Source organism: Diospyros lotus, chromosome 1 (genome assembly GCF_014633365.1).
Source record: "Diospyros lotus cultivar Yz01 chromosome 1, ASM1463336v1, whole genome shotgun sequence".
Classification (NCBI taxonomy): Eukaryota; Viridiplantae; Streptophyta; class Magnoliopsida; order Ericales; family Ebenaceae; genus Diospyros; species Diospyros lotus.
Genome location: NC_068338.1, coordinates 30,620,744 through 30,631,744, shown reverse-complemented (window position 1 = coordinate 30,631,744; position 11,001 = coordinate 30,620,744). Strand labels below are relative to the sequence as shown.

At 34.8% G+C, this 11,001-nt stretch overlaps 1 protein-coding gene across 7 annotated transcripts in view; it reads left to right on the top strand.

The window, feature by feature from the left end:
• Positions 1 to 2,621: 2,621 nt before the first annotated feature.
• Positions 2,622 to 11,001, top strand: part of LOC127789979 (protein-tyrosine sulfotransferase) — a 29,237-nt gene continuing 20,857 nt past the window's right edge. For 6 of the 7 annotated variants that reach the window (XR_008020708.1, XM_052319176.1, XM_052319156.1 and 3 more), the window contains exons 1-2: positions 2,623 to 2,769; positions 10,557 to 10,647. Coding sequence is in view for 6 of the 7 variants with exons in the window: in XM_052319176.1 (XP_052175136.1) it covers positions 10,599 to 10,647 (49 nt within the window). In the remaining variant the exon portion in view is untranslated. Of the gene's footprint in view, positions 2,770 to 10,556; positions 10,648 to 11,001 lie in introns of all 7 variants that reach the window. The other variant, XM_052319146.1, reaches the window with a different exon arrangement.

Sequence of the window (11,001 nt, the reverse complement as noted above, 5' to 3'; positions counted from 1 at the left end):
TATAGTTTTCAAGATGAACTAGTGTGAAAATCTTTGTGATTTTGATTTACTGGAACCCCAATGGTGGTTAGATTTGGGAGAGTGGACTAGGTATATGTGAAGACACCGAACCACTATAAATTGTCTTGCGTCTTATTGTATTTATTTTTGTTATATTTTGTGGCTTACATTTACATTTATCAAATATATATTTTTCAATCAAATCATTAATCAATAATATTTATTAAAATTGAGAAAAATTTTAATCACTAATTCACCTCCCTCATGAGTGGCCATACCTTAAGGGACCATCAATTCGTCACACACAACTTTTCCATCGTTGTTGTCCACCACCTCCTCCATTGCCGACGTCCTTATCCTCATCGCTATTTGTGTGTATATATATTTAACGACCACTTTTATATATATCAAAATGTTATATTAATACAATATATATATATATATTGACGTCTAATTGATAAAAATTTATCATTAGATGTTGCCTAAGATTGGTGTTTGGCTGCCATGAGGAGATGGGGCGCTGACAGTAACAAAAAAACTAGGAATGAGTTTGGAGAGAGAAAATACATAGAGAGGAAATACCAATTTCATGTCTCATCTTTCTCAATTGTGCATTATTTCAAGCATGGTGTTTGCTAGACAATAAGGTGCATGATAGATCAAAAATTGAAACTTGGTGTAATGTAACAACTTGAAGGGTACAATATATTTCACATTGAGTTAAGGGAGTTAAATGATTAAAATAAAATTTAGGGGTATGAATGTGTTTTTAACGAATATAAAATGCTGCTGCTTGCTTGCCAACTAGATGATGAATTGGTCTTTGAGAGGACTATTTTTAAACCAACAAGAAAAGTTAGCCAATACAATTTATTCTTAAAATATGTTAAATTAAATTGGGTTTTTTTAGAATATATTATACAATTGATATCAAAATTAATAAGAGTTATTAAACAGCAAAGAGGACATCTAATTGAATTTATCATTAAAGATAAAAAAAATGATACATTAATATGTGTGATATGCAATGATAAAATTATTAAATTTAAATTAAAATCAATTTTGCATAATAGGTATTGAACCAACAATTCTGGCAAAGAACAAAATATTTTTGTTAATTGAACTAAAACGTGGTTGACAAATGAGATTATATATGAAAAATATTTTTAATATTTTTTGAAATTATTTGCTGCAATTTTAATTATCAAAATTAATAAGAATAAAAAAAAACAACATTTATGTTGTAATGATTTTTATTTATTTAAATACGTATAATTTTTAATATTAAATAAAATTTAAAATAAAACCTTACTGGTATCAGCCCAGCTCGTGAATAGGTTGGCCTAAGGCTATATTCAACGCAATCGCCAAATTGCTTGCCAAGTCAAGTTATAACGAGTTAATTGGATTTGTCCACCTCCAATGTTGCTCGCCATCCCCAAATATGCTTGGTAAATTTTTGGTGAAATCAAGCCACCATCGCCATCTCTTCCCTGGCCATCTTAACATTGGAAAAAAATAGACTAGACGTGATTAAAGACAAACTTAACTAGAGAAAACAAGGTGCAAACACATCGATAAGTAGATCTGGATAAGACAAGTTACAGATGTGATGGAAGATGAAATCAGGGCGACGACCACCAAATTTGATGGTAACAACGTCCAACGAAAGCAACTACAGTGATGAACAGCAACAACGATGACGAATAGAATGAGCCGCAGTGTCTTGTTTGGTGATGAGTAGATTGAGCACAAAGCTGAGCTGTGATTTTGGAGAATTTTTTATTTATTTTTGTGTTGAATGGGTGATATTGTGTATTTGGTTATTAATTTCATGTATGTGTATATTTGATTATTTTGTATATTTAATTATTGATTTTGTGTATACATGTATCTGATAATTTTATATATTTGATTATTAATTTTTTGTATGTGTGTATTTGATTATTTTATGTATTTGATGATTGATTTTGTGAAAATAAATAATAAATTTTTATAATAGTAAAAATTATAAGTAAGATAAATAAATAAAATTAAAATTTATTAATAAATAAATAAAAATAGTAAGTAAAATAGGGAAATAATAGAGGGTGCTTCGAACCAACATCATTTTTAAGATAAAATTAAAATAAGAAATAAATTATTTATAATAATATAGTAAGAGTTGCATTAGACATATCCTAATTGCCAAGGTCGGATTGTGAGTTGGGCAGGCTTCCATCGTTCCAAGTTCCAACTAGGGACCCGACCTTGATCCATGGGCGTTGCTATAAAATCGCTTCATTGAGGCAGATAGGGTTTGGAAAACCCTTGGATTGCCGTTCACTCACCTTTTCCCGTCTTGTCCGATAGGCGGTGGCGTTCGCCGCCGGCCACCATCTCCTCCTCCTTCCGGCCAGCGCGACGTCGGAAGGCTACCGCGATACAGCCATTATCGCTCACAACTGACTGGCGCATGACCGCCGCGTAGCACCACACGGGACCTCGCCCCTCCGTTTTCTCTCCGGTACCTGCCTCCGTCATATTCCACTCGTGAACCACCGCCCGACCACCATCTGTGTCGACGGACAGCATCGCGAAGCGACCACCGCTTATGTGCGTCCCAGATAACTTGCCACCGTCCCCTATCATCATCCCCAGCCATCATATCTGCCGCTGTCGCCCCTCTGTCGTGTGCCGCCGGTCTCTGTTGCGGGTAATCGTGAAGCGATCGGCTTCTGTCACCAACCGTCCGGGCTGACCTGTCACCGCCATCGATCTCTACTTTAGGTAACATGCTTCGCTTATTATATGTATAATAAATATTAGATAATATATAAATAGATAGATATTATAAGGATAGAGTAAGTGAATATATATACTTGTGTTTTCAAGAGACATTATCATTTGGTCTAAATTTAAAAGACATGTTTTGTTAATTTTAAAAAGATATGTACTTTAGTTTTAAAAGTTATGTTGTGGGTAAATCATACCAAATGTCACAAAACTTTTGTGTCCTTTTCAATTTGGTCACTAAACTTCAATTCTTTGTAAAGTAATAACAAAACTTTAAAATATTTTGCAATATGGTCATTAAAGTGATTTTTGGATAATTTCTCACTAAAATTGCTGACGTGGCAATGGCCACATCATCGCCACGTCAGCAATTTCAGCTAGAAATCATCAAAAAATCACTTTAGTGACCACATTACAAAACATTTTAAACTTTTGTTATCACTTTGCAAGAAATTGAAGTTTAGTGACCAAATTGAAAAGAACACCAAAGTTTTGTGACCTTTAGTGTGATTTACCCATTATGTTGTTCTTGAAAGTTTTTAACGCTCTTTAGGACACATCCATCTTAAAAGACATGATATTTTCAAAGATACATTCAGAGAACATGAACCCTACCAATTTCCCACTAATCAAACCACACAAATTAGATTAATAGAAAAACGAGAAACTCCTCTGGTTTCTCACTCATTAGTTTATAAACCCCTTCTCCGAATTTCATTAAGAGTGAAGAATCAGATTTGTCAATTTATTTCCATTGTTAGAAATTGGGAGCACTGGTAACCTTTAAACACACCCAAGAAACCAATCAAACACCACTCATCACACTCACAACTCACCGGCCAACACACCACAACACAAACATATAATAAAGAACAGAACAAGAAATGAAACACGCAAACCACATGAGGAGACACCGGTTTTTATCCTAATTCATGCCACGTGAATGGCATTACATCTAGCCTTGAAACCACCACCGAGCAGCCTTCTTTATTGATGGATAAAAATACAGGATTTTTCCTCTCCCACAATACAAGCTTGCCCAAGAATGTACAAGACTATTCTAACTCACAATTTTCTCACTCTCTTGGCTCTCATGAAAATAGAAAGAGAACATGTGATTCTTAGAACCTCAGCCCCCTGCCCTATTTATGGAAAATAGGGTGATATTTCCTAGGGTCGGTTATGACATTATTGGATTTGCCCTCCACTAATAACTAATATTACAAGAGTGCCACCCCGCCTGTCAACTACCCCGTAACCGCATACAAAACACTGCACATAATCCTATCACTAACTTGAGACAATCTTTAACATCCATAAAAATGTTACATAACAGGTCTATGAAAGAGACGAGAATTGAGTTGGGGGATGAAATTGGGCAACCTGTGTTTGGTTTCAAGATCTCATGCTCATAAATGCCCTTAACTTGTGTTGGGTCTCCACTAGACAAAGCTTGCAATCGGAGAGGATTGTCAAGACCCTAGGGCTATAACAGTAATTGCAGCTCATTGCAATTACTGCATAATATTTTTTTCTATTACAACTTGTAACCTTTTCAGTTTACAGTTACAACTGAAAGCAACTAGTAACCTTCAGTTACAACTTCTTGTAACTTTCAGTTACAATTGTAACTGAAAGCTAGAAGTTCTATAAATAGGCCACTAATTGGAGAATGGAGGATTGTGATGTGAAAATAACAAGAATTCATTCTCTCTATCTTCTCTCTCTCTCTTTCATATTTCTCTCTGTTTTCTCCGTCATCTTTCTCTCCGTTCTTCTTGATTTCTCTCTCTTTCATATTTCTCTCTGTTTTCTCCATCATCTTTCTCTCCGTTCTTCTTGATTTCTCTCTCTTTCTTGCTAATTACCTTGTAAACCTTAGGTCAGGTCTAGGAACTTGACAATTGGTATCAGAGCAGCCGATCTTCGATTGTTGAATTTAGATTCTGGTGATTATTGGAGGCTGTTTCAGAGGAAGATCCAGGCGATTCTTAGAGGAAGTGTCAGAGGCGAGTAGTGAAGATGGCCGAAGGAAATCGGATGAAACAATTGGAAGCAAGGGTGGACAATCTGGAACTAGGCTTACAGCAGATTCTGGAGAAGGGTGAGTTGCTGTTGAGCAGAAAATGCTGTAACAAGAGAAAGTGTGCAGCCAATAGAGAAAGGAATCGCTGAAGATTTTGCTAATCTTGGCCAAAAGCTGGATGAATTTTTGAATAAGTTCTCAAAGATGCTTCAAGCTAGTCTACTAGTGGATTTTCCTCCAAGATCCACCGCAGAACCAATTCTAGCAGGAGCTGGAATTCTACCCAATATCCACGATTTGCAAAAAGCTAAGGAATTACCTGTCTTGGATTAGGCAATTCCGACTGAAAGATCATTCATCCGTGCGAATATTGGTGCTATAGTGAATGAGGCTACAAAATGTGTTTAGTCTTACAAGAATGGAAATATTGGGTTTTCATTTGAAGAGCTTTTAAGGATAATGAAAACCCTTCAGGCGATCTTCGTCTTTTCAGTTTCAACCCATTGAGGTGCTTAAAAGAATATCACAACTGTGCTGGAATCCTTCCTCAAACTTCTGACTTACAGGAAGCTGAGGAACAATCTGAATTGAATCAGTCATTTGTAACTCAAGATTTTGGTGATTGTGATTTCTTGGTAAAAAACACTGGTTCATTAGATATTTTGGCTATAAATCATGTCAGATATGAAGGTCGCGATGAAGAAATCTTTCATGCATCTGATGAGTGTTGTGTACCTAGGGTTTAGCCTAGGGTTGGATTGGAAATTGAGAGAAATTAGAGGGAAATTAGACAGAGAGGGAGGAAAATGCAACAAGAAATGGGGGAAGGATTACAGAGGAACAACAAGGAGAGGGAATTGTAATAGAGAAGGGAAGAAATTAGAGAGAGCAGAGGGAACGAGAGGGAGATTGGGAGAGAATTCTAGAGAGAGAAATCAGAGCTTCATTTATCAATTCAAAACATGCTTACCCTCCTACAGCAGTGGCTTATTTATAGCCTCCCCCTGCACTCATGTGCAATACAACCGTTTGTCCTTAGCTCATGCACCCATGTGCAGTACAACTGTAATCCTAACAAATTGAAAAATACCTCTTAACAACTATTATATCCCTATTACAATATTGCTTCTCTATTGCTCCTAGGGACATGACAATGAGATGTGTGCCTTTGGCATCTATTCTAGGTTGGATCAAGTTTTTGATGCTCCACAATCCACATGCAGCCAAAGAAGTTCTGATTGGGCAATTTGGGCTGGAACACTCTTATATTGGTTCCCAGGAAACTGATTCTAGGGCTGATGAGGTCCTAAGATCAGAAATTTTGGACCTTTGGACTCCAGAAAATCATTACAGATGGTCTAAATCTTGATATGGAGGTCATGTTTCAGCCATTGCGGAACCTGTGGAACATTTTCGTCTCTTCCTATGCAATCAGGATGTTGGGGAAATTGAGAGGCTTAGGTCCAGAAAAAAAGAACTTGATGAAAATATTGAAGTCCTAGATGGACGTTTGAAGTTTCTTCAGATTGAAATAAGACATGCAGAGGATGAAGCAGCTAAACTTCTCAGGTGACGCGGGAAGTTTATCAATATTGTACAACTTGAGAAGAGAAAATGGCCATAGAAAACCATGTTAATCAAAGGAAGAGAAAGAGGCATGCAGAATCAATTGCTATAATCACTCCAGAACTTTACTGTGATTTCTTGGGGACCAGAAATCTTTTAAAGAGGGAGGATTGTCAAGACCCTACGGCTATAACAGTAATTGCAGCTTGTTGCAATTATTGCATTGTATTTTTTCTGTTACAACTTGTAACTTTTTCAGTTTACAGTTACAACTGAAAGCAACTAGAACCTTCAGTCACAGCAACTTGTAACTGAAAGCTAGAAGGCCTATAAATAGGCCACTAATTGGAGAATGGAGGTTTATGATGTGAAAATAACAAGAATTCATTCTCTCTAATTCTCTCTGTCTTTTCTCTCTCGGCCCTCTGTCTGTTTTCTCGCTCATCTTTCTCTCTTTCTCTTTGTTCTCCCTAATTTCTCTCTCTCTCTCATGATTTCTTCCTAATTACCTTATAAACCCTAGGTCAGGTCTGGGAACCTGACAAGGGGCCCACAGCTGCCACTGGTTGAAGCATGTAGACTGCCCTAATTTCTCTTTCTCACCAATCCACTCTCTTATATGCCTTAACCTCCAAATTTTTTTCAGAAAATCTGAATCCTAGTGAGAAAAGTAACAGATTAAACATGCATACAATGGATGAGAACATCTGGCGACTTACAATGGCAAAATGGTAAATAATGTTCTTTTTTGACAAGTGCTTCGACCACTATAGAAGACTGACTACTTAAATACTGTATCATAAGTTTTCTTTTTTATTTTTTTCTTAGTAACGACTGTCATGACCCAAAGGGCAGTAGCTGTAATTGTACTAGAGTTTGTTAGTTTGTAGTTACTTGAGTTTGTTAGTGTGTTAGTTGATTACTTTGGTAATAACCACAAGCATGTAAACAGCCTATAAATAACCTGTTGAATAGAGAATAGGTAGCTACGAATTGAATGAAATCAATTGGTTTCCCTCTCTCTCATCTCCCTCTCTCTTCATCCAAACCCTTACCTTCTCTTCTCAAATTTTTCTTCTTTCCGTTCTGTCTTCTTCCTCCAAAATTCCATTCCAAACCCTAGGAAACCTAGGGTTGTGACAATGACTTCCACGATATGTATTAGATTAGTATCCAAGGATAAATAATATATTCTCCATCTATCTATTATATGTAATGAAGCCGAAGAAGGGGTTTATAAACTAATGAGTGGGAAATCAGAGAAGGGGTTTTCATTTTTCCATTAATCTAATTAGTGTGGCTTAATTATTGAAAAATTGGAAAGGGTTTTTGTTCTTTGATTCTCTCTTTGAAAAAGATGTATCCATTGAAAAGATCATGTCTTTTAGGATGGATGTGTCTTAAAGAACAATTATAATCTTTCAGGAACAACATAATTTTTAAAAGTAAAGTACATGTTTCTTTAAATTTAACAGAACATGTTTTTTAAATTTAAACCGAAGGACATGTCTCTTGGAAACAATAGTATATATATTCACTAGCTCCTTTCCTTTTAATATCTATCTATCTATCTATTACCTAACATTGAAGATTGAAAGTTTTGTTGTTGGTTTTGCTCTGTCTAACTATGAGCAGTCAATTTATAATTTGATTTCTTTCCTGTTCACCATAATCAATTATAACTCATTATCTATGAATTGTAACCGATTTTAAATAAAAAGTGTTATTACTTATTATTGCATTGATAGAATAATTCACTGCATTTAAATACTTATTTATATAAACACCTATAGGTTATGGAAAGAATTCATGATCATATTAAGTGTGGCTTCATGATCTAGTATTGTTGATGCTTGAAATTTATGTTTAATCATAAATTAGATTTTGTAATTTAATTTATTTTATAGTAATTATTAAAATTTTAATTTAGTCCCTCATTAAAAAATTCATCAAAAAAATTATGATGTGCCAAATACATAAAATGAAAAAAATAAAAAGCATAGAAGTAGTGATTGCCAGCGTTTGTCACTACTCACTAGTAGTCATTGCTATAGACCCAATGGAAGAATCCATCATGGGTTCTTTCTTCTTCTTTAGAAATGTGTTATGTTTTATTTTTAATTTCTCAAAAAACCCTTGCCAAATTTTTTATTTTTCTTTATTTTATATATTTGCAACATGATAATTTTATAGAGCCTAAGAAATTGTTGAAAAGGGATTAAATTGTAACGAAATTAAAAGTTTATTGGTTGTTATAAGACAAACTGAAATAAAAGGACTATTTTGTTAGAGCGCATAAAGTTAAGGGACCAATTGTGTTATTTACTTGTTTAATAAAATTTACAAATTATTTTGTGTATGAGAAATTATATTATTTTTTATTTAATTTTAAAAGATAAATTTGACATAACACTTCTGAAGTTGGTCTAAATTTCATTAATCACCCATGTGTTTTTAAAAATACCACCAACCCCCCTTGAGGTTAGTTATTGTGCATCGCATACCCTTTCTGGGTTAATTTTATTAAAAATTCCAAAATGACTTTGTAATTAAAAAACAAAAAAATGTATTAATGGTGGTTGACTGATGAAATCCCCGAAGAACCCATATTAACTTTGGAGAGAGATTGAATTTGGAACCAATATCTCTGTTTTGGGTTCTTTGAACCTAAAGTTGATATGGGGTCAAAGAACTCAAAATCGTCTAGGTTTGTGTTGTTCTTCGAACCCCAAAATAGAGGGAGATTGAATCTAGGTTTTTCAAACCTATATATCTGTTATGGGTTTTTTGAACCTAGATCTAATATAGATTTGAAAATAAATCTAGATCAATTTGGGTGTTCTTTAAACTTGTAGAGAGAGGGAAAGAGAATTGCTGGTCATAAATAGTAGCTGGTTTGTGGGAGAGGAGAAAGAAAGAAAGATGAGATGGGATGAGGGAGCAAGCGGGAGTAGATAATAGAGAGAGAAATATGGTTTGTATATAGGGGTAAAGTGGTCAATTTATTTTCTCTATTAAGTGGAAGGGAGTTGAGCGACATTTTTGAAAACATAAAGGTAATAAGTGCAATTTAAACAAACTTTAAATTTTAAAATATATTTAAAGTGTATCATCTATATTGCAGTTGTACTTTATAAAAAAAAATGAAATAATCATTTTATCAATACGTTTTTTCTTTATGCTAAAAGGATGTTGAACTTAGAATATAAAATATTCATGCATGCTTACCAACAAGATGTCTCTTAGAAACAGAAGTATATATATTCACTTGCTCTTTCCTTATAATATCAAATATCTATCTATTGTCTATTATCTAACTCTGAAGATTGAATGTTTTCAAAGAGACAATTAGAGAACATGAACCCTTCCAATTTTTCACTAATTAAGCCACACTAATTAGATTGATAGAAAAATAAGAAACTCATTCTTCGGTTTCTCATTCATTAGTTTATAAACCCCTTCGTCGGCTTAATTATAAATAATAGCTACGTAGATAATAGATTATTTATCCTTTATTACAAGTCGTTACTTTAGAAAAATTAAAAAAGAAAAGTTCTGATATAGTATTTAAGTAGTTAATATTCAATTGTGGCAGGAGCACTTGTCAAAAAAGAACATTATTTGCCCTTGCAAGTCGCTAGCTGTTCCTGCCCATTGTATGTATGTTTAATCTGTTACTTTTCTCCCTAGGGTTCATTTTTTTGGGGAAAATTTTGGAGGTGCAGGCATATAAAAGAGAGGATTGGTGAGAAAGAGAAATTAGGGCAGTCTAGATGCTTCGATAGGTGGTGGCTGTGAACCCCTCTCTGATTGCGAGCTTTGTCTAGTGGAGACCCAACATGACCTAATGGAATTTTTGAGTACGAGATCTCAAAGGCCTACACAAGTTGCCCATTTTCATCTCCCAACTCAATTCCAGTCCCTTTTGTAGATCTGTTATGCAACATTTTATGGACATAGATTGACAAATCTGTTTCTTCACTCTTTCTCTTATCTTCAGTTCCTTTAGGCTCTCTTTGGTATGTTACTCTGGACATCAGAACTTAGATATTCAAAGTAGTCTGGAAGTTCCGATATTCAACACTTAAAAGTCTCAAAAACTTCATTGATTTAGATTTTTTCCTCTGTATCTGCTGTTGTTTTTTATCTGGTTAGATTGAATCTGATAGTAACATATTTGCTTTTCTAGTCATTTTCAGGAATTGGAGTAATTAGAGCCAAACCGAGCTGGATGGATCATGTTCCTAAGTTGGCTGTGTTGCTCTTGCTCCTTGGATATGGTATGTTACATTGAGAGAACTGCTATTTTTCTTATTTAGGTTTAGAGGAGCTATGGTAAATAGTGCACCATTCTTCTTGCGACTTTTTGGTAGTTTGTGTGGGAATGTTAGGTTACTAGATACATTAGCAGCCAAATTTGTACAGAACGTTTTGTTACTAAAATGTAATTGACAGCCTTACACTTGCCTTTCATTGCTGGCTGTACAATTGCCTTCACATGAAATGTGTTGGAGTTCATCCTCTGTTAGTGGCCCTCATTTCTTAATGTCTTTGATGAACTCCCAGATTTCCCCATGAAATTTCACTTTACCACTGCCAACTGCACTTATAAATTGGATGCCACATAGTGCGAT